Source organism: Hemibagrus wyckioides, linkage group LG13 (genome assembly GCF_019097595.1).
Source record: "Hemibagrus wyckioides isolate EC202008001 linkage group LG13, SWU_Hwy_1.0, whole genome shotgun sequence".
NCBI classification, from domain to species: domain Eukaryota; kingdom Metazoa; phylum Chordata; class Actinopteri; order Siluriformes; family Bagridae; genus Hemibagrus; species Hemibagrus wyckioides.
In genome coordinates, this window is record NC_080722.1 from 8,583,195 (window position 1) to 8,608,866 (window position 25,672).

General features: G+C 36.4%; 1 protein-coding gene across 1 annotated transcript in view; it reads right to left on the bottom strand.

Annotated features, from left to right (window-relative positions):
• tcerg1l (transcription elongation regulator 1 like) overlaps nucleotides 1-25,672 on the bottom strand; it is an 87,410-nt gene that overhangs the window by 42,149 nt on the left and 19,589 nt on the right. Inside the window, exon 5 of the mRNA XM_058405627.1 lies at nucleotides 18,341-18,517. Coding sequence (XP_058261610.1) covers nucleotides 18,341-18,517 — 177 coding nt within the window. The remainder of the gene's footprint in view (nucleotides 1-18,340; nucleotides 18,518-25,672) is intronic.

Genomic DNA, 25,672 nt, shown 5'->3' on the forward strand with positions numbered 1-25,672 from the left:
ATTATGTTCATGAACAGAGGGCTGGAATGTAATATGGAGCTCACTGCTGCTACATACAAAACTCCCACAACACAGACCAGGCACACAGTGATGGCGGTTTTCGACGAGACCTGGTCAGACTTCTACATTCTATAATAAAATTTTCGCATGTCAAGGGCATCGCTTTCCCATGACGCACCATTGTTGTTAAACTACCGGAACCGGTAATAAAGTTTTGTCTAGGCTTCTGATTGGCTAGGCATGCTCCTGACAGCACTTATCAAGGCTTCTGATTGGCTAGGCATGCTCCTGACAGCACTTAACAGGGCTTCTGATTGGCTAGGCATGCTCCTGACAGCACTTAACAGGGCTTCTGATTGGCTAGGCATGCTCCTGACAGCACTTAACAGGGCGTTTTGCGTTTTCATGTGGACAAAGTCATCATTAACCACAAACTTCCTTTACCGCAAATTTGGATGCAGGTTTTTTTTGTAACGTAAAAAAATGAAAATACCGAACAGAAAATGTATCGGAGTAAAAGTATAGAATTTTTTTTTCAAAAAAGTAGTGAAGTAAAAGTAAAAGTTGACAAATATAAAAACTCAAGTAAAGTACAAAAACTCTCAAAAAATACTTTACTTTACACCACTGATTGAGAGTACTCTTCTACACGTTATTTCTCTTTCACTTTACCATGTGTAACTGATCTCTAGACATAATTGAATTTTTTTTTTTTTTAGAAGTCTCTATTACAATGTTAATCAATATTCAATCATCACCTTTGGAACTTTGCAACATGAAAAAGTAGAGATCTCTCAGCAGTCTGTTATTTTAAACTTATAAAAGAATTGCTTCAAAATGTGGCTGACAGGCAGAGTTAAAAGGCAAAAGCAATTTGCCAGCTTGAAATGTGAAATACCTCCAGAATGTTCATGTTCCCTAAAGAGAATAAAACACACAGAATGCTGAATATGGCTGGTGCTTAGCCAAAAAGCTTCTGATCTTGAAGCTGTTTTTTATTACCCAATAACTCTCTCTGATCCCATAGCCATTCCACCTATGCCTTTTTGTCTACCTCTCAGAGGTAAACACAATCTATTTTGCTCGCTGATGTGCTTTCACTAAGCAATGTCCCACTAATACTAATATCAATACAGCTAAACTACTGTAACAATACCACGCGATATCAAAGAGCTAATAATCCAAAAGAACTAAAGAGCAGCTCATATTGCTTAGTACCACATCCATCCATCCATTCATTCTTTACTCCTACTGGGTCACAGGGAATCTGCAGCCTATCCCAAGAGACTCGGGGCATTGAAGGGTACACCCTGGACAGGATGCCAGTCTCTTGCAGGACACACTATTCACACAAAGCCAATCAGTCTACAACACATGTCTTTGCGCTGGGAGGAAGCCGGAGGACCCAGAGGAAACCCCTGAGGCACGGAAGTGGTGGAGATAGGAATCAAACCCCTCAACCCTGGAAGTGTGAGACAAGCGTACAAGCCACTGTAACCCTCCTTCACAGTGCCGCATTCTGATCGTAATACCATTCATAATATTTTATTAATCAAGGAAATTACACATCAACTGATTGCAATAATGAATAAGCCAACATACTGATTTTTTTTTTTTTTTGCACAAACAAATCATTTGCTAAACTAATCTCTTTAATATTTAATAATCTAATAATCTGGTTAATTAAGAAAACACAATTTAAATTCATAAGGGGGTATTTACCTTTATCCAAAATGCACTCTATGATTTCTAAGACTGTGAAGGAAAGGCTAGTCATGGCTTCTCTTGTCTTATAACTATTAACTTTCTTTTAATTACATAGTGATTAAATGTGTTTTTTTTTTTTAAATCAATTTCTTCTCCTTATTTCTTCTGTTACTGTTAATTCAAATGATTAGTGGATTATCAAATAGTTAATCTATTGACGAAGTATTTAGTGGCACAAATAAGTCCCCAACAGTGGTCTAAAGTACATCTAACTGCATGTGTTAGAAAAACAAACTGAGCTGCAGCCCATAATGAGTGTTTGATTAATTAGACAACCCACCCTGTGTATAAGATCTAAGCTTCTGGAATGTGTCACTGGAAAAGTGTTTTACAGAAACTAAAGCTCTCAGAGGACTAGCTTATGCGATGTCAGCTACTTTCATCAACAACGCCAGACTGTACAATGAAATATTGTTTCATAAAAATGAGAAATTATGTGCCGCTCATTAGGTGAACATCATTATGCTAAAACCTGGGTCCCTTCCACCCAAATCTCATTAATTCTTCCTTGTCCTTATGCAGAAATGATTGCCAGTATTAAGTGCTATAATCTGTTCATGCGACACACAAATCCCAGTATAGATAACTGAACTGAATAACCGATTGGGCTGTGTTTAGCTTGATGAAATCAACCACAGTCTTAAAAACTCAAAATTCTGAAACTAACTGGAAGGTGTGCTGAGAAGGACAATTTTATATTTGGTCTAAATGTGGTGTAAGATATGTGCAAGATTTCATCCGGCTAACATACGGTGTACGCATTTCATGGCACAGCCCCTGCTTTCAGAGTTTCAGAGAGATAGTAAAAAAGATATAGAAGGAGAAAATACAGCTTTAATATCAACAGGAGCTGGAAATAACATAAAGTAGGTTATGTGTTCCTTCCAAAGCTGTTCAAAACAAATCTAAAAGATTCCCTGAAGCTTTTCCCACGTTTGTTAAAAGTATATTTTAGGTAACATTTTTTTTTATTACTCTATTTGTAATAAAACGAACAGTACCACTTCTACAACAATTCTATATGCGTATGTTTATTGCTCCAAATCATCCCTGGGTTATCCCTGTGAAGTGGGCATGGCTTCTCATTATACTCCACAACCTCTGGGGGAAACAATCTTTATAAAAAAAAAAGATATAAAATGCCAGTTAGTTTATATTTTGTCTCATCAAGATCAGGATTAAGATATGCTTCTGACAAGCTTTCTAAGCTTTCTGCTGTCTGCATTTATATCCATATATAACATCATCTGCTCATTCAAAAGCAAGCATTAGTATATTACATACAAAGATCTCAGTACAGATCATTAAAAGCAGATTAGAGTGAAGCATAGAGGAAACAAAAATAGATACATATCAGGACAGCTTGCCCAACTAGGGTTAGAATGGATTCAGCTGTGTAAACGATTTTGTAATGTTCGTGACTGATTACAACACCAGCTCAAGCTCACCCTGACAGCCCACTTCAGAGGGTCTCACTTTCTCTTCACTGCTGCCAAATGCCGCTTATCACGAAGAGTAAATCCAATAAATAACCCACACAGAAAAGTTCCACCTCTGCCTCTACAAATAGCGCCGAATTTCCATTTATTAGGTCAGGAAGGCTTCAGCCAGTATGCCAGAAAGTCACAACAGCCTTGGCAGAAATATGAGGCTGTACAGTCTACACTAGAAGCGCTCAGATTGGTGAGTAGGCACATGCTTTATATTTGACTACACTTTGAATTATACATCAGGGAATTAAGTATATTGCTCTCACTCTATCTAAGTGCATGTTTGAACAGGCTAAGGTTCAAAGTACACGTGAAAAATGTCAAATGATCTCAGAGAACAGCCATGGAAGAAGGACAAGTGCTTCTGTAACCCCTGAAGAAAAAGCGAAGAAAGAAAATCAGTGCAACGTGGAGGTTATCAAGAGCCAGAAAAGTTTATATAGAGTTAAGTATACAGAGTTAAGTATCACAAGAAAGGAGTGACATTGCTCTTTACTCTCAAAAAAATATTTATGGCAACAAGAGAGTAGAAGTAAAAGTGTTGAATCCCTAACCCTAACCCTGACGCCCTTATCCAGAGCGACGCATAAAAGCCTCTATCAATAAATACATAAACAATGGGTTAATAGATCACAGATTTTGGATACCATCAGCCTAAAAACTGAGTTGGGAGGATCTGTCATTTAATGACAGCCAGTGACTCAGCTCTTCAGACATCAGGCTACATGATATCATACACATCTCATTCATTTGTACCTAAGAACTTTTACTGTAATCATACAGACTTTATCCCAGTACTCTTATGTTGAATATGCTTATTACAGTTTGATTTTATAGTCTACAAATGTAAAAGAGAAAAGATTTATAATACCACTATCCAAAGTCACCCAGAAGAGGGATATAATTCCCGCAAGGTTTGTTCCTGTAATCTGTCATCTGTTTTTTTTTTTTCCCTTGCCACTCTCATCTCCGGCTTGCTCATTAGGGATCTAAATATATATCTACATCTAGATTCCTGTAAAGTTCCTTCATTACAATGTGTCTTATTAAAAGTGCTATTAAAAATTAACTGAATATTTATTTCCTAGAGATTCCTGCACAAATCTACATATGGTATGGTATGCAGGTGGGAACTTTTCACAAAATACTGTACACCTGTACTGACTAAATGTATGTTATGGGTGTATAACTATGTATTGTACTTATGTTATGTTATGTTATGTTATGTTATGTTATGTTATGTTATGTTATGTTATGTTATGTTATGTTATGTTATGTTATGTTATGTTATGTATTTAACTAATGTATGCACCTTAATATATTAAGGTTAAGGCCACATTTTTATATAGCAGTCTTAAATACTAAACTGCTTTGTTTTTTAACATCAATCTACACTCTATAAGCTATAAAGACAAAGAAAAACCAGAACTGTGATGCTAGCAAATTGGTTAAGTGGTATCTCAGTAGTCAATGTGTTGGACTACTGATCAGCAGGTTGTAAGTTTGGATCCCAGAACCACTGAGCTGCTCCTGATGGGCTCTTGAACAAGGCCCTTAACCCTTAAATGCTCAGTTGTATAAATGAGATAAATGTAAGTCACTCTGTATAAGGATATCTGCAGAATGCTGTAAAAATATAAATGGTAAGAAAAAAACTATATTTTCTCACTGACATAAGTATTCGGTTCTCTAACTTAGTATTTAGCTGAAGCACCTTTGGCAGGAAATACAGCCTCAAGTCTTTGAGCATGAATTAGCAAGCTTTGCACATCTGGATTTGATGGTTTTATGCCTTTCTGTTATTTAAGGACATTCACAGAGTTGTCCCTAATCCACACTTGTATTGTCTTGGCTGTGTGCCTAGACTCATTGTCCGATCAGAAGGTGAACCTTTGGCCCTGTCCGAGGTCCTGAGCATGCTGGAAAAGGTTTGATATTTCTGTATTTTAGCTGTGTTCAGATTTCCCTCTACCTTGAGCAGTGCCCTAGTCCCTGCCAAATAAACACCCTCACAACATGATGCTAGCACCACCATGCTTCATTGTTCACTGCTTCACTGCTGGGATGGTACTGCATAGGTGATAAGCAGTGTCTGGTTTTCTCCAGACATGGCACTTGGAATTGAGATCAATCAATATTCATTTCATCACCGAATCTGAGAGTCCTTTAGTTGCTTTTTTCATAAATTGTAAGCAGCCTTTCATCACATTTTTTTTGTTTGCCATTATGGGATATAGGCATCAATATATAGACTTATGTGAAAAAAAAAAAATCATTGAAAGCATTTTAGCATAAGGTAGCAACATGTGTGGAAAAAATGTAATAAAATGTGAAAAACATGCACTGTAGTTTTAGCAAAATAATAATAATAATACGCTAATAATCTTCATGGTTAATTCAGGTGTTATTTTAGCTTGACATTAAAAGAAATGTCAAAAGTAGTTTGATGGCAATTGATGCCTGTTGTAATAAACCTGGTTATATATAGTTTCAGTTGTCCATTGTCACAAATAACTTGTGTAAGTGCCATGTAGCCTAAAGTAAAGTGTTAACTAAATGATATTAACCACAGCATTAATTGATAATGCAATACTACTACAGTACAGTACCGGATAATGCTACATAACTACATATAATACCAGATTTCATCAGGAATATCATCAGTATTGGCCCAGTCCACAGCACAGACCTTTTACATCATGTCCTTCTACATAGCACTTTCCATCCATCAAAGTTTGCTGGTATTTGATTTAGCCACATCTAAACAAAATAGGTAGCATTCCATGCGAGAAGGCCATGACACATTTTTATATTATGCCACTGTAAAAGAAAGTAATAACTCTCACATCTCTGTTTTTGGAATACATATTGACAGGGAATGCACCTGTACATCTTACTGCAACATAACATGCAAAAAGTCATCTTCCTAAAGGCTAATTTGCATGGATGTATGGTAGAAGAGCAGACTTTGCTGAACAGCATCAGAGGGCGAAGCTAAAGCAGCGGAAAGATCAGCACATTACCACAGAAGATTAGAGCCTCATCTATTGTGACAGCAAATCACAAGCATGGCTTGAAGATGGGAGACTTTTTTTTTCCCTCCATTTTAATTGAAAATTTAAAAGGAATATTAATGCAGGGTGCTACAAAGCAAGCGAGTGAGAGAAAGAGGACAGAGTTAACAGGGAAAGGAATGACCTTCGACTAGAAAAAAACACAGCAGTGTTATATCCAGCTCAAAATGTTAAATATTAGCCACAGACCTTTTTTGTAATAAGAAAAAAAAAAACAGTCATATGTTTCAATATGCCAATAATAATTTTTATTCATTTATATTCAGTATCGGCTTAATCGTGATCAGGTTTGCATTATATATGAAGACTAGGAATACTAGCCCTGAATTTGGAATGCACTTTAGATGGGTCATGATCCAATACAGAGAACCATGTACACATACAGTACTTATTTACAGCTAGGGGCAATTTAGAGTCCCTTATATACTTAATGGCATATAGAGGAAATAACATGCAGACAAGGAGAACATGCAAATGTCTATGCAGATTGCAAGCGAAACTCAGGAAAGAACCAGAGAAATGGAAATGTAACCATCAGTACCCACTGCCCCCACTACCCATTCCCAGGAAAAATATGTAAAACAAATTACTAGTGCAGCATGTAATAAGTATCATTTAATATTTCCTGTAAAATTGCACAAGGCTCCACTCCTGCAAATATGATATATTTTAGTGCAATGGTTCAACCAATAAGGAAATTAAAACGAAAGCAGATGATAGAAATATTGCAAAATGTACACAAGTGGTCAGGATTATGCTGATCGACATCCTGCTCTGAGATATTGGCAATTTTCCTGGAGATTTTGGTGAGCTTAGTTTCTATTAAAAATGAATTCAAAGTGTAATTGTTCATGTCAAATTTATTGCCATGAATGTTTCTTCTACTTGAACTCATCCCTTGTTGATTAAAAGTTTGGAACTAGTTGCACATAAAGCTACACAAATAAATAGAACAAAATAGCAAATAATCAACTTTACTGACTTCCTTAAACTGGACTGAATAAAAATACTGGGCAAAAAATCTTCCAACATCCAACAGTGGCAATAAATGTTTATTTATTTTTTCTTATCTTATCTTGTCTTGTCTTATCATAGCTTGTCTTGTCTTATCATATCATATCTTATCTTATCTTATCTTATCTTATCTTATCTTATCTTATCTTGCCTTACCTTATCTTGTCTTGCCTTATCTTATCTCATCTTGTCTTGACTTATCTTATCTCATCTTGTCTTGCCTTATCTTATCTCATCTTGCCTTGCCTTGCCTTATCTCATCTTGTCTTGCCTTGTCTCATCTTGTCTTGACTTATCTTATCTCATCTTGTCTTGACTTATCTTATCTCATCTTGTCTTGACTTATCTTATCTCATCTTGTCTTGCCTTATCTCATCTTGTCTTGACTTATCTTATCTCATCTTGTCTTGCCTTGCTTTGCCTTATCTCATCTTGTCTTGCCTTGCCTTGTCTCATCTTGTCTTGTCTTGCCTTGCCTTGTCTCATCTTGTCTTGCCTTGTCTTGTCTTAACTTAACTTAACTTAACTTAACTTAACTTAACTTAACTTAACTTAACTTAACTTAACTTAACTTAACTTAACTTAACTTAACTCGTCTCGTCTCGTCTCGTCTCGTCTCGTCTCGTCTTATCTTATCTTAATATAATTTATGGTATCAATATATAATAACATTTTCTATACCATGCACTTGAATGCATATTAATAAAAACAATTGGTTCATGAATTTAATTTTAAAGAAGTTACTGAGTAAGAGCAATGCCCATTTCCATGCTGAACTTTTTCCCTCTTCAGTCTGTTATACAAACCCTCCTCCCTGCATAGGATATGTAATGGAAAGATAATGATGCTTTTTAAAGATATCAAAGGCTCAGTGGTATAATTCCGTCCTACTTCTGGAATTCCATCTGCATCACATCAATTGCCATATTTCAATAGAACATGCAGGACAACAAAGCACAACTCTGATAATTACTGTGCTTCTCTTAATTGCACAGCAGAATCTTATCTGTTTTTTGTGGCCATTTTCTTGAATGCATAGCTCTCTCTACATGAGGTCCACTTTAGATAAATATAAACCATATTATTTCATGCATTATAAATATCAGATGCTGCTGCAACAAAATTATGGCTGTAGTTATAAATGAATGAAAGTGTTTCATGCAGAGAGCATGTTCATGAAAAAATAATGATGTTATTGTGTGTGTGTGTGTGTGTGCGTGTGTGCGTGTGTGTGCGTGTGTGTGTGTGTACATGTGTGTAAATCTATTCATATCCTTCCCACATAAAATTCATGAAGATCATGCTTCATAAAGGTTTATTTTTTATCTAAATCATATTACATGGTAAAATCACAGAAAATTCTTGGTAAAGGATATACAGCTTTTATTATCTGCATTCTGATCAGGGGGCTGTTTAGAAAACACTGAGTAGGTATAAAATAGGTGTCAAAAATGGCTATGCATTCCACCTCCACCATGCTTGTTCTTGACTGCGATTTAACTTGCTTGTATTTGTCTTGGAAGCCATAACATCACCAGAATGCTACACGCAAATCTAGAATTATTGGCACCATTTTGACAATCTGCAATAATCAACCAAACAACAACAACAACAAGAAAACAAGAAAACGCATGGGTGTTGACCTTTAAATACAGCCAGAATGATATGATAATGGCAAACACTGGACATATGAAGAGAGCAAATCCAGATGTCCATCAAATCAACACACACAAATTGACAGGAAACAAATTGACTGTTTGGCAAAACCATACATCACTGGACCTTGTTAAACCTGTGGCCTGAACTGATGATGTCAGTCCACATCCACAAACCCAAGAATACACTACAAAAAAATACGGTAGAGGACTGCAGATTAGGTCAGTGATGCTTTATGAGTGTCTTCTGCCTTGATAGACCTTACATATTAAAGAATTTATATTCATAAGCACAGAAATATTGTACAACTCTACATTCCTTTTTTTTACAGTATTCCCAGTATATTTTTTTCAGTATCTTACTTTTCCTGAAAGGTGTCAATAATTCTGAACTTTGACCAGACTCATTTCATTAAATTCACCACAGTCATGATTAAATTAGTACATGTTTGTGAATAGAGTTAAGTATTCTAATCAGTGTTCATTAACACCCAAGCATGATTACTAGTCATTAATTACATGTGAAGCACTTCAAGGACCATGACATTTTTTTTTGTCATGATTATAAAAGGATTGTGAACCAGTTTTCAATTTCCGAGTGCTGCCTTCTAAATTAGTCCCAGAATTAAACAGGCTATCAAAACAAGACCTTGCAGGAATCATGATCCTACTTACACACAGATGAGGTTTTGAATAAACCTCATAATAAGATAACCAATGATTACATTGTGTTTTTTTTTTAATTTTTTTTTTTTGCTGAGATCCGGATATAAAAGCTTCTGGACATGTCCATGCTCGTATTATGCTCAACTTTGAGAGTATGAAAGTTAATAAGTTGTGTGTATATAATGTTTTAGGATAGAAACAGGGTTTAGGGATTAGGTACCTATTCAATAAATTCAATATTAATTCATCAGCTACTTTGGTAGATAATCTTCAGGTGTACTTTGGAGAACATCTCTTTGTACATATCTTCAATCAGCTTGGCCACTGCGCTATGCGAATATGAGGTTTATCCATGCTAATATCTAAGACGTTTAGCTAAGTCCTGTCTGGTTCCATATAGGCCAGAAGATGCATAACTACAGCACCTAAAAATTCAAAAGTGAGAAAATCCTCCACATATTCACGTATACACACACTGTAATATGATAGCAGGTTTATTATAACATTAATAGTTTTTTACATTTTCTAGAAAATAAGGATATACATTAGATTTTAGGGTAGAGTTGTTTTGCAAGGTGAAAATGCATACTGGAAATTACATTTAGAAAATACACTATATGGGCAAAAATTTGTGGACACATGGCAGTTGCACCCATATGTGGGTATTCATCAAATATGGCAATGATGAAAGCAATTATAGAGAATTAAGAAGCCAAAACCTGTCCCAGGATGACCATGCCCCTGTGAACATTGCAAAGTTCACTGTTCACAAGTCTGGAGTGTAAGAACTGAAATGTCCTACACCGAGCCCTGACCTCAATCTCACTGAACACCTTCATGAATGAACTGGAACACCGGCTGCACCCCAGACCTACTCAACATGATCTCACTAATACTTTTGAGCCTGAATGAACACAAATGCCCAAAACCATGCTCCAGTCTAGCGGAAAGTCTTCCCAGAGGAGTGACAGTTAATAATACAACAAAGACAGGAAATAAATCTATAATGAGATGTTCAGAAAACACATATGGGTTTGTTGGTTTCCACTCTTACCTTCTGCTCATGTGTGTAGCAAAATGATCCAATAATATTTTAGTTAAATGTACTAAAATATAAGACGGTGGTTCACAAATAAGTTGTTTGTCTTAAGGTTAAAACACAACCCATCTCTCATCAGAGATCAAAGCTGACGCTATTACTGAATCAGCATGTCCTTATTATAGTGCCAGTTTTTATGCGCTGTCAAATTACACTCCCAGCAATTACCGAATCAGCCTCTTTTCATGGAAAGATCACTCGCTGATCAGTAATTGCTTTTAATACCTCTCCGAGATGTCACATAGCTTTGATTCCCTAATGCGGCCATGTTTTTTTCTCGGATGTCTGCTAATGTATCTGTGATATAGGGGAACTGCAGCGGCCTCAATAAACCGTCAAAAAGCTACTTCAGTCTGAGGAAGTTGTACCTTTGTGAACAAAAATAACATGTTGCCTTTGACAGATCTCTTAATTACAGTTTTCTAATCCAGTGTGTGATTTGGGGCTAAGAATTGGATCTTCCTAAAAGGCATGGTAAAGCATACAGTGCATTAAAGAAAAAAAATAAAAGTTATATTAAAAAAAGAAAGAAAAATTTAAATTTTCACACACACACACACACACACATTCATACACAATAGATCCCCTGAGATTTGGTGTGTTACAACTCTTCAAGCTATATCAGAAAGGAAGCCATTTGCACACTTTTGGCAGCAGCTGGATCACTGAAGGCTTCAAACTCATTAGGAGGCTTTCGTACTTTCTGTCAGACTGAGATTAATGATATGAACAGCAGGGTTTGTGAATCTCTACTGCAAAAAGATCCATTCTCTCTCTCTCTCTCTCTCTCTCTCTCTCTCTCTCTATCACACACACACACACCCTCTGTCTCTCTCTCTCTCTCTATCACACACACACATACACCCTCTGTCTCTCTCTCTCTCTCTCACTCTCTTTCTCTGACTCACTCACAGACAGTACTCTTCTGACCTTTCCGAGCTGCAGTATGTTTATCCTAAGGACTGGCCCAGGGTCAGTGCTGGCTCTGCTAAATGGCACTGAATCTTCAGCTGACGCTCAACATTCCCTCATGACCAAATGAAGAGCATGACTGCAGGATTAATGCCCAAACACACTCAAAATGAGGGACATTCACCTTGCTCTCACTCTGATTGAGTGAATTAAGCGACCAGAGCTCATCTGGACAGGTTGATTCACACAGGAGAAACCCTGACATTTCCCTCTGTATGCTATCTTGTACAGCAGCCAGGACTTACTCTCTCTATCCGGCTAGGCATTTTATTGGTGTTACTATTTATTTATTTGTTAAAAAAAAAACAAGCACCAGCTAATTAGCATGAACATTTACAAGAAACATTTATGTAAAAATGACCTGTATTAACTGCACATGTAACACAGGATATTTGCGACGCAGGAAATTTTGGCCAATTTATTTTTAAACAATTTTGGCCTTTGCCCTTCGGTGAGTCAGAATTTGTTTATACATTATTAATGCAGATGGTACCCAGAGTCTAAACTAAATCTAGATTTTCTAATTAGGTTTAAAGTCAATATATGTCTTATTGAATATAAAGTAGATTGAATTTCTTCATGAAAATATAAACTTAAATAGCATAATGTCACCTCCTGACAGTGACCTTCAGTAAGGGAAAATCCAATGAACGGAACTATATTACAGTATTTGTTCGTTGTTATTGCTGAACAATAAATTGTTAACAAAAGAAATGACTACATATTTATTTTGGTTTTAGCAAGAATATTAAGTTATATAGAGATAAATGTACTCAAGAAGTGTATTTTTGAAGCTGTGTATGGATTGTACAAAATTTTAGGACAATAAAAATAACAATAACTTAATTACTACTAGTATTAGTAGTAGTAGTAGACTTGATGGCTGAACCCAATGACGTGGGTCATGAATCTTCATATCTTCAAGAATCTTCATATCTTCATGAATCTTCAAGATACTTCATATCTAAGTCTACTATACTGCATGTATAAAAGTGTATGCCTCTTTCCCCTCATTCTTGCTCTCTTTGTAATTTATGTGTTTCGTGTCTTCAATATAACCTGTTTAAAATACATCAACACAAATTTCATCGTATTGTGTAACTGTTTCCTGTACATATTTTTCAAACTACAAGCATATCGAAACACAACAATTAAAAAGATATTAATGTCTCTGCATGCGTTATGTCATCTATGCCATTAATAGTCACTTCATTAATCTCTCAGGATATGTAAGTGGGTTCAGACTTAAAATCCTCCCTCTCATAACTACATCATTTCTTTGGTGGTTATACTGTCAATGCGAAGTAGTTACCGAATAATGTGCTTTAAATGAATTGTTGAATAATGATGTGAAAGTCCTGGGGTTAATACTGAGTCAGTCTCAGAGCAGGTCTAGATCATATCAGTGGTGCAAGAGTGAATGGTGTAGGTGTTTAATTTGCACGCAGAATGTAAAAGATTTACAGACTTGGAGTAAGTTCAGATAATGAAGTTTCTGAGATCAGTGCAAGTAGAACTTCTGGAGGCCCAGCTACATAACAATCTTTGCTGGCAAAGGTCCAAATAACTAATTAACATGACTGAACGGAGACAGCATCTACTTACTCCTTTATTTTTTAACCTTGAACTTGAAGTGGAGAACATGTTCTTCTATCATATTTTAGATCTTCCCATTTAAACAGTATTTATATATATAGTTATTTATATATAATTATTTATATATATATAAGTTTTGTTATTTTAAATATAGTTTGTAAAACCTTGCCCCTTTCTGAGCCATGGTCTCAAACTCTGTGGTCTCAGATCCAATGAGAGACTTCAGATAAATCATTTACATACTGTAAATTCATGTCATTATTTAAGCCACAACAGAGGAACTGGAATACAGCCAGCTTCCTTCCTTCCTTCCTTCTGTCCTTCCGTCCTTCCTTCCTCCCTCCCTTCCTTCCTTCCTTCCTAACCTCCCTTCCTTCCTTCCTTCCTTCCATCCTTTCTTCCTTCCATCCTTCCTTTCTTTCTTTCTTTAAATCTCTATTAAGTCTGCTACACTGTTTATGTATGCCTCCGCCGCTTGGTGGGTCAGGCGGTACCAACGTGCATCAGTGTGTCCATCTGTACATCCCTCTGTATTTGCTATCTGGCCAAGTTTATCTTGAGATATCTGAAGTATAAGTACTTGAATATTTGTAGGATTTATGTGGAATTATCACTGTAACCAGGAGATGAAGTGATTAGATTTTGGAATTTTTTTTAATATTTATTATTCAAAAGCTTCACTCCGGTTTGAAGCTCATTTTAATGGTATTTCAGAGATATTTCAGAAATTAGTTACAAGATGGACTAAATTTGTTGGTCATCCAGGCAGTCCAATCAAAGCTGATGGCATGGAGTTCTACTTGTTTTATCAAGTACTTAGTTCAGTCCACTAAATTACTTTGCTAGGTCTGCAGCCAGGCCACGATCCACCCCTGAATTACACACTTCTGCCAGTGTAAGTGACTTTTCTCTGCAATGACAAAGCATCATTCATTCTCTACAAGAGTTATGAAAACTGCTAGTGTGATAACATTTTATTCAGTCAACAGCTTGATAAGTGACTCTCATCAGCCATCATAAACTGACCATAATGACTGCTACGGTTATTCATTTTTATTAGATAATCAATAAACTGTTTAAAGGACTGTTGACTGTTTGTAAAGTGTCTAAAGTGGCCTATCCTGATGTCAGAACTACAGAATGAATTTAGCAACATGATCACAATAGGTGCAGATATAGTATTTTTCACCAATGGAGAAATGAAGTGAAAATGAAATGCTTTGTTTGGGTGCTTTAGCTGTGCTTTATTTTACAGGGAAAGAGCACCCTAGAGCACTTTTTGTGCTGATATGAAAAAAGTGGCTCATGTGATATGCACTATAACCTTAAAAAAAAATTCCCACATATAGTCACATATATGCACTGGCTATTGAAGGAGGGAGATGGGGGAGTTTAGTACAAACACAGTTTTATTATTATTATTTTTATTCATTGTTGTTTTGCCTACAGCTTTAAATTGAGTTTTTATACCTTCTGATGTGTGATGTTCGTACATTTTCCAGTTACACAGTATAAAAGATTGTAAAGGTCATTCTCAACACATTTCATTTTTGTGTTAAACATTCACAAACAGAATCAAATTCGGTGCTGGGGGTGGTGGTAGGTCAAGTGTTTAAGGCTCAAGCCCCAGCACTGCCACGCTGCCACCGCTGGGCCCTTGAGCAAGGCCCCCAAACCCCCTGCTCCAGGGGTGCTGCATCACGGCTGACCCTGTGCTCTGACCCCAACCCCCAAGAATGGGATATGAGAAGAAAGTATTTCACTGTGCAGTAATGTATATGTGATAAATAAAGGCTACTTAACTATATGGTTGATAAAATACTGGCTTCTTCAAGCACGACCCTGGCCCAATCACAAGGCATGAAAGCTCACTAACTGCATTGATGAGGATGAGAATTATGTAAATCTTATTTTATGGCTTTTCAGTTACCAGATTAACCCAATTAAACCTATGGGACAGTTGGTGAAAGATTTTCTATAGAAGGTCCATCATCCAACACCAACTAAGGGACTATATACATACTCCAGTACAGTTCCGGTGAAGTGTGAAGATTGAAGACAGTGGAGGGCTAAGGTTTTTCTGATGACTCATGCTAGCTCAGCACCTTACCGGGCACTTTAAGTTGGTATTTCCTTTTATTTGTCATTTTTAATTTGATCATCTTTTAAAGTGTAGACTTTCGCCTATGCAAAAAGTGAAAGTATTTCTTGGACATCAAAAAAAAATAAAAAGCAATCAATATGCAAGAGAGAAAAAATAAACATCTGTATGTTTTCTGCAAACCTCCCAAACTACATCTGGTTTCAGTTCAATCAATACACCGGCTGATTTAAACCAGTCTGAATCAAGAAAACTCAAACTGTGAGAATTTTATCACTGAAACAAGCTCGGCAGCACGTGACAGGACATCCAACCAGCAACATTTCATTTCTGTAAGAACTTTTAATTTCCCCAGGAACAAGTCATTGCCTAAGGAACTGTAAAACACCAAAAAGTAAATTAAAGCTGTGTGATATTTCATTTACAAGTTCTGATACCAAATTCTGTGAGAGCTATACATCTTGTCTGCATATTGTGTGTGTGTGTGTGTGTGTGTGTGTGTGTGTGTGGCTTGAAGGCCTAGTTTTCTCAGTTGTGCATAAAGTATTAGGAAATTTGCATTCAGACCACTCTCAAGGACACTTCTCTGAATGGGTCAGAAAAATGCTCCAGTGCAACTTAAAGACAATGGCCTTTACATATACACAAGAGAATCATGGGTAAGAACAAGAGGGTTGGTGATAAGAACCAAGGCTACCTGAGGAACAAACTAGGAGCTTGTGGACAGTCTAGAAGCTTCTATGTACTTAGTACTTAGCTTCTATGTACTTCTATGTACCTTACATGTAAGGTAAGAATAAAACATGACAAGTGTGGCATTATAAGAAAATAATCAACCCCATACTTGGATTGAGGCAAAACAGTTACCAACAAATTACCAGCAAATATATAACAAATATATAACAGTTACCAACAAATGTATATTATATTATTATATTATATTATATTATATTATATTATATTATATTATATTATATTATATTATATTATATTATATTATATTATATTATATTATATTATATTATATTATATTATATTATATATAATGAATTGTTTTATTTTGCTCATTTTACAGCAATTTGCCAAAGACTATAGTTTTATCATATATTAATGAACAACCTGGCATACTTTCAACTATTATAATTAATAGTTACATTTAATGTTGTGGATGAGTAAATTATAGTGGCTATAAACTTTCTCTCTTTTTCTCTCTGTTGAATTTAATATGGCTCCTTCCTTATATGTTAAATAAAAGATTCTCCTTACATTATTCTTTACTATACCGATGGTGTTATGAATTTCACTATTATAGATGTTTTTGAAATTATTATTAGTGTTAGATTATGTGGATTGTCTGCCACATACATTACATCCCTACATAAACTGTTACTATAAAATTCTGACAGAATATCAGAAGTTTATTAATTTAACCTGTGATTTGTATTACAACCAAAATTACAGAATCAGAGCTGCTCTTAAAGAAATAAACTGACTAATCAGAGTCAAGATTTCAACAGCACTGTGGTATAACCAAGTATATAAACACTAGAGTATTATAAATACAAAGTCTTGCATGAATCCTACTAAAACATAAGTATGTCCTTACCAGCATTACCATTTGACAACACCATAGTCTATTTTTAGGAATCTGTTGAACACTCAATCTGTAACACCTCCATAACTCAATACATTCTGCTATTACAATTTCAATGCGCCACTTACCACATCACAGGGTTTGTGCAAAAGCTGTTCATAATTGTCAAGCTAAAAATATCACCAAATGGGTCAGGAGAGGCAACAAAGAATAAGTGGGTTTGATCTTGGGCCACAAAATGGGGGCAGGTTCAGAATAATAGAGAAAGGGACAAAATCTGGTCTGGAGGGGCAAATTTAACTAGTGATTGATGGTACTCTTAATAGCTTCAGAACAGTTAGAGAATATTTGGGTTTCGGTTAGAGCTCTGTTCAGGTGCCAGTAGATGGGGGAAAATAGGGTTTACTGTGGATTGAGAAATAAAAAATTAAAAAGCCTGTTAAAATATGCCAGCTTTCCCAGATTTCAGCAAAATCTGGCATTTATACAGGGTCCTAGTTATTTGCGTATGATAAAACTCCAGACTTTTTCAGATAGCTTTTTAAACTTTCCAGACTTTCTGTCAGTTTTATTGATCAAAGCTTATTAACAGCATCATGAAGAGGGAAATAAATAAATAAATAAATAAATAAATATGTAATATTTTATTCGTTTTTAGGATTACGTTTCCAGGTCTAAAACTGAGACCTCGAGTAAATGTAATGCTTTACTAGATTAAACGACAAAAAGAAAACTTGGATATGGTATAATTTTATTTGTAATTGGGTTGAGAGTATATGACAAAGTGTGTCAAGTGCGATTTTTTGTTTTTAATACTGTTATTATTATTATTTTATTGTAATTATTATTGTTGTTCTTATTGTTATTATTGTGTATACATTAAAGCTAGCTGTTCGGAAAACTTTCCAAAGCCACACCCACATAACACATACATGTTATTTCCCAGAATAAATGCCTGAGCACCAGGCAATATGGCTGACATATGCCTTTGGATGGTAGTAGTCCACATTATTTGTTCTCAATTGTTCCTGCTTGCAGAGCCGCAGGCACCACACTGATCAGAGTTACAGAGTTTGACCTTTAAGCATATATTTTACAGACAGCTGCCATAATGTGAAGGGAACTCGGACAAATAACTTAAAAATCACAGACCCTACATTTAACTGGGATGAAGGGTCACTGAGGACTCTTTATAGGTGAATAAAGACCATTTTATGTGGCATAAGTAAAGAGAAACCAGCCTGATTCACATTATATAATATAGAGATGGTTGTTGAACCTGGTTCAGATGAATAAAGCATGTTGTTCTTACCTGGGTTAGGTGATGTCAGAAGTGGGATCTTAATGGGTGACAATGATAGCAAGTGTAGAGGGTGAGCTGAGGAGGATGATGGCCTCTGGGCCATGTCTGATTCCATAGCCACCAGTGCCGCTGTTGCCAGAGCCATCCGTTTGTTGCTCCGCACTCGTTTTATGGCTACTGGACAACCTAAATAGAGGGAATAAGAGAATTAGAAAAGAACAGCAGAAACAAAACTAATTGTTCTTTATGTGTTTGTACCTTAAACATGAAGGGCTAGCCTGGGTGGAGAATAATTCAGTAATTCCACTGTTGTTCCACTGTACTGTACTGACCTTTATATTTGTCTTGCCATCTAGCCAATTACAGTACACTATACATCAAACATAGTCTACCATCTAATTTATATGCTTTTCATTTACATTTCTTTTTTTTAATTCATGTAAAAATATCAAATTCATCAATGACGTAAAAAATTAATAATGAAAATTATTAAAATAAAAAAATATTAATAATAAATGATAATAATAATGCAGTGACGTATTCAAAACATTTACATATATATACATAGTACCTTTTTGACATGCATTCACTACATTCATACTTGAACTTCAGCATAATCTCTCAGTTCCTTTCCCACCCTTATGAGTTAGATCTCTCAGTTCCTTTGACTACAATCACTTCTACTGATTATAATCAGTATGGGTCAGAAACTTGAAGAGTGGCCCTCACCCTGCTCAGTCTCTCAGATCCACCAATACTGGTCATCTGATAATGCTTAAGACTAGACTGAAATCAACTGGGTTTTAGCTCCAAACTCACAAACTCCCAAAGAAAGCAATTTTCAAGAATATTATGATTACATGTCCATTTCTTATTTTGTGAATCAACATAAAATATATCTTTTCTCCCTGCACTTCATTTCCCCTAGTACTTTTTCTATGCAGTATAAAAACATTATTATTGTTGTTGTTGTTGTTATTATTATTATTATTATTATTATTATTATTATTATTATGCCTGTAAACAATCAAAATATTAGTACAGTAACACTGAAACACTTTCAAAACCATTCAGTGGCAAGCTCTGTGTTAGTTGTCTTTTTGCATGTGAACCATGCATGTAGGTTTGTCTTTGTTCTGTACTCTAGATAGCTGTCAAGCTTGCTTTTTTTTTATCAGGTTTCACAGCTGCTTTCATCTGGAGTTCCAGTGATGGAATGGCACTACGATAGCCTAGTCAATCTGGATCCAGTACAGAACCGGCAGCCTGAGGGCGGCTTAATCAGAACTAAACACACACATACACAGACTGATGGCTGAGCTGCTGAAGAGCTAGCACATGCACCGACCCACATACTTACACACATAGCGACTTGGGAGTGATCCAATACCGAAGAGATCTTATTCTATCTCTCTGAAACACACAGCACTTTATCTAATGGCATTGAGTGGGAGGATCAGAGACAGAATGCTTAACATGAGCACCACTCTGAAAATCAGGTCACTTGGGATATATAATATAGAATCGGTCCAGAATAGAGCTTCTGTTATGACAGGAAAGAGGGGAAAGATTTAGCACTGGTAGGGAAAGTGACAAGAACTTGATTGGGCTTCAAATTAGCTGATAAAGAAAGTAAAGTCTAACAACTACATTTCAACATTTAGCCAGAGGACACAGACACAGGGATCATATAAACAATGTGTTTATTGAGTGAGATCAGCCGTAGACATGACATGAGAAGGAAAAAAAACATGAATTATATATTCTACTGAGTCTTGCCTGCAAGAGAGTGTGATTTATTGAGGACTTACATAAATGTAAATCTTTAAACACTGTGTTCTGAAAAAAACACATACACACATCAAAATTGTCAATTTTTTGTTAATTTTTTTATTTATTTACTTCAGCTGGTTATCGAATATTAGAAAGTTTGAAAAAACATGATTAATTAAATACCAGAGCTATTGTCTTTTTGTGAGTTAAGGATTTTCTTTTCTATTTCTCTAGGGTTGCAATTACTGGTCAGCAAATTTTTAATACACCCCCAAACCTGTCTAAAAAATGATACAGGAGTATGTGTCTTCATTTAACAACTAGAACTAGAATCAATATCAGGTTGCTTTGCTTCCTTTTAATAGATGCACTGGTGCTGTACATAGAAAGCTAGCTGCAGTGTTTGTATGATGTTGGTGTCATGTTGCCTCTCAGAGGGCTCTTGTTTCGAATAAATTGAACCAAAAGGCTGATGGTGAGTGGAAGTGCAAGAAGAGCTGCAAAAAGCTTTCAGGACTTTGAAATCTTCCAGGATGCTGTGGTGCTAAAACACTAGATGGGTACATGAGGTAAATATCTGCCTGGTCAAAAAAAAAGATCAGTACAGATCAGCAAGATCCACTAAAGACTACTCTTTCTTCATTTTTTCTCATTGTTTCCTGCTAATTCCATCTAACTCTAGATATGATTTAAAAAAAAAAAAACTGGGATAATAACCATGGGAGGTATTGTTTGCTCTGTGGATCGGCAAAAGCTACTTGACATGGAGCTTAACCACAACAACCTATTAAAGAACAAAAGCTCCCTCTATAGGGAATGCATTCCCAGGTAACACATGAGGAGACTTAATTCAGTGTCTAGACATAAAACAAATTAAAAAAAAATGTCTTAACCCATGTATTCATTCAAAAGTTTGGTAAGCTTCCTGCTAGGCCTTGACTTTGAAACATCTTTGATTAGGAAGAACAGGGTTTTACTGTCATAAAGTCTACATTTAAGGTTCCACCAGGCGGATAAAGCAAAGAAGACTTTCAGAGTTGTGGATTTTTAAGTGTATACAGGATACACTTCATTTTTTCTTCTATTTACATTTATTGTCTGTAACTATCAGAAAGCATATACTGGGAAGCAGAAATGGATGAAGAGCTAGGGATGGTTTACTGCATGTGCAAGGCATTGTATGAGGCAATGTAAAATCATCTGACTTTACACATGTCAGACTCTCTAATACCTCTAAGAATGTAAACCCTGCATGTGACAGATGTCACCAAGCTCCAGTGAATCATGTGCATAATTTTTGGTTCCCTCAACAAAGCCTCTTTCATCTTTGCAAGCTGACTTTGTTGCTTTTGTTATCCTGCTTGCTAGGTGATTAATATTAATTAAATGGAAATCTGCTTTAACGCTTGTCATATATTATGTGTAGAGAAATCCTGATTCTTTTAAAACTAGATGCCTTATGACTGGCTCCATTTGGATATTTCACAAAATGTGTGTATATCCCTGTATACAGCTCTAGTGGGGAATGCAGGTAATAGGCCAGGCTGGGTTAGGCTTCTTCCCCAGGATTCCAACAGAAAACGCAAGTAGCAAGGAGAAACACTACTTAATTCAAGGTAATGTTCGAACAGGTGTGGAAAAAGCAAGAGCCAGCAGTATGGCGGACCTTTGACAGCAAGGATCACGGATGAGCTGGGAATCTGCAGTAGAGCGCTGACTTACCTGGGCTTCTGCTTCCATATTAGCTTGCCAAGTCCTACTAACCTCAGCATCTGGGGAAAGAGCAAAGCACCAGCCTGCCCTCTTTGTTTTGGAAGAGGATCACTAGAGCACATTTCAAGGAACTGCCCAAAGGCCATTGGCAAAGACCATTATTGCTTCAACCAGGTGCTCAAAGCAGCTTTTGAGATAGTAGGCTCAGACATCAACACTGGCTGTAACCAATACCGATCAGTAAGCGACACCACTTTTGCCAAGACATCAGAGAAGCCTTCCTCACAGCCAAGACCAACAACAGGTCTTCTTTTCAGATAGCACCAGAGAGATGATTATGGTAGAGCTCTCAGTACCCTGGGAAGAGCACATAGAGAAGACATATGAAAGGAAAAACCCCAAGTGTGAAATGGATGAAAAATGGCTGAAGCACTTGCTGTGAACTAGCAGAGATCAGCTGCTTGGGTTTTGCAGGCCACTCACTCTGTAAAGTCCTGATCCAGCTAGGCATAGTGTGGAGGACCATAAAATCTATTAGTGATGCCACAGAAAGAGGACTAAGAGGACAGAGCTGTGGTCTACTGCTGCTGGGTCACAGTCCAAAGACTGATCACCCCCAACCGGGTCACTTGGGCAAGGGTGATTGATGTTGGGTGTTTGACCTGCAGACCCCAGAAAAGCTCATAAAAAGGCTACCGATCTAGTATTCACAATGTGCACTGAAACACTACCGCAGAGTTTATGAGTGATAAGTGGCAACAAAACCATCTTCCACCAGCTGAACTAAGACTAATCCTCAAGACTAAGCCTGACTCAGGTGAGTAAGTGCTTTAGATGGACTATACTGTTTCAGGAGATCAGCAAGAGCTATATACTAGAGCTAAGCAATTCAGAGAAGTATCCTTTCTCAGTGGTAATCTTTTTCTAAGAGACAGTTGTAAAACCTTGTGGTTTCATACAGAATACTACATGTAGCACACTCTATGCCTGATATAAAATTTGTGCTTGTGGTTTTGGTGTACTTTAACATCAAATACCTTTTTCAAGTTGTCTGTAAGTATATATGTGCATGTTCTCCTTTGAACAGACAGAGGGTATGTTTGAGAATGTTTTATTTTTGAATGCAGAAATATCTTTAGGGAATCCTCTTCTTTTACAGTTAATATAAAAAGAAATATTTATGAACTGTTGAGGATGACATAACACCATGCTGTATGTTTTTTTTTAAAAAAAAAACAACACTCTGTCAACCATGGTGATACTGTTTAATGTGCCAACTCTCTCTCTCTGTCTCTCTGTCTCTCTGTCTCTCTCTCTCTCTCTCTCTCTCTCTCTTTCTCACAGGGTCTCATTTAGGATCCCTGGAACAGGCTATATGACTGATCTGCAATAACCAGCCCACGTTCCTATCCTGCGCTTCATTGCACTCTTCTAAACTCCATTTTCCAGGAGCTGAAATTTCTTGCCACAGTTGACATTTCACATTTCATTAGGTCCTGTCAATAAGACGGGGCACAAATTCACGGCAATGAAAAACGAGGGTTTTGTGGCTAGGTCTATAAAGCTGTAGAATTGTAGAGTTAAAGTAAATTCTCCTTCATTGCTATAAAATGGCCGAAAGCCACAAAAATGCCCAGACTGAAACGCAAAACACACAAGCGGCACAGAGAATCAATGCCATACAAGACCCTCTGGAAGCAGTTAAATCGGTGATAAGTGATACATGTGATACATGTCAGATTCAGAGCATAAACTAGAGGAAATGCTAGACTAATTTGATAATACAGTTTAGTCTCAAGAACTACGGAGGTTCCTGACTCGAACCTGTTTTACACATATTTCATTTGAGAGAAATTATTTTCTTCAGTCTATGTTGATATTCATGGTGTGTTGCGTAACCCTTGGAGCAGGTGGTAGTATAACCTTTGGAGCACATTGCAGTGCAGGAACATAATGAGAAAAAGTCAAGCTGAAGGAAAAACTTTGAAAAATTGAAAATTTTATTTCCTTTTGTTTGTTGCTTCACGGTAGATATTGTTTAACAGCTAAAACAAATACACACAATTCAATATTATTATCAAAGCCTACATCTAACACCAGCCCTAACGTCAGAATTTTGATGCCGCATAAATAAATTTGTCCTCTACCAACTACAGTGGCAATTTGTCGAGTATTCCTAACACCATGGGGGCATTTGGCCCTCACAGTCGTTTAATAGACATCCACACACACAGAATTCCATTTAAGGGCCACTTTATTCTCTACAACTCTGATCATTTACCTGGAGACTTCAATATGCTAATGCCTGAATTGAGAGTTGGAATTCGTGCATGCATTTGCTTTGAGCACTGACTGATGACAGATGGCTACATTTAGATGCATTTAAGTGATCGCTTTGCCTGATTTTCACAATCAGTCATGCTGGTCGTGCTGTTCTTTTGACATTTCACAAAAGAATAATGGGAACAAAACGTTCCAACCAACCGCGTATGGCTGTGATTAATAGTCATAAAGCATTCAGTATATACGTTACACAGCAATGATTTAATGAAACACACTGAATCTGCAAAATTAGACAGATTTACACCTGATTAGAAAAGTTCTCCCATAAAAAAACTACACATTCGGAAAAGTGCTTGTATTATCAGCAGGTGATGACTCGGTGCCTTGAGAAAGAGAGGTTCCTGTTTTGGCTCTTGCTCTTGCCCTTTGTAGATTGTGATTTTAAGGGCAGAGGATGAAGCCCTGCAGCAAGCGGAGACGTTGAACTTTATAAGCCCACCTTTACCCATGTTTATTACATTTCTTCTGGGACCAATAGCTTGTGCTGCAAAACATTGTTCTTCACTTCCAGTCTAACATTTACGAGTAACAGAGCCAAAATAACCACAATATATCACAATATTTCCGAACATATATGATGATAACTATACAAATAACCGTCTGCACATGTGCATTAATGACTGTTACACCACAGCATGGCTGAATGCTTAAATCTGATTGGTCAGAAGGTTAACAGGATGTTAGATTTTCATATAACAAATAGTTCCATCTTAAACACAGAAGACTGGTTAATATTAATGAGCTTGTGCTAATAACATTAGTGTTTCTATAGTAACAGCTCATTCACAGGGTCTTGTATAGAAGATGCTCCAGATAATCTAAAACTAATAATAAACTGACATTACATTTTGCTTAATAATCGTTGTGGTGGTGAAGTTTTGTGGAGAAGTTTATTTAACATTTATGGAAGGAGTTTTTTTAGTTGTAAGCACTGCAGAGAGAGAGGGAGAGAGAGAGAGAGAGAGAGAGAGAGAGAGATGCTGGTGAAGAATGTTTATTGTAATAGAAAGTTTATAGTAAGAGAAAACAGGCCCTAACTTGTCACTGAGATGTTCCACAACATTTAATCTATAAACTGCTAAAATAAGTGTTGTTCATTAATAAATTATATATATATATATATATATATATATATATATATATATATATATATATATACTACCAGTTTGGACTGAAAGTTTGGACTAACCCTAACCCTAACCCTAACCTTTTAATGTTTTTATATGTTTTTATACGTTCAGTGTTTTTTGTTTAGGGATTTATTTTCTACATTCTAGAACAATACTGGAGATTTCAGAACTATGAAATAACACACATGGACTTAAGTAATCCATATGTAATGACAACAAAAAACAGTCAGTTGTTATTTTAAGACACGAAGGTCGGGTGTTCTGGAATAGTTCTTGCAAGAACAGTATTGTCAAGTGCATTTGCAAAACCCATCAAGCACCATGATGAAACTGGCTCACATGAAGACCTTCCCAGTAAAGCAAGACCAAAATTTACCTCTGC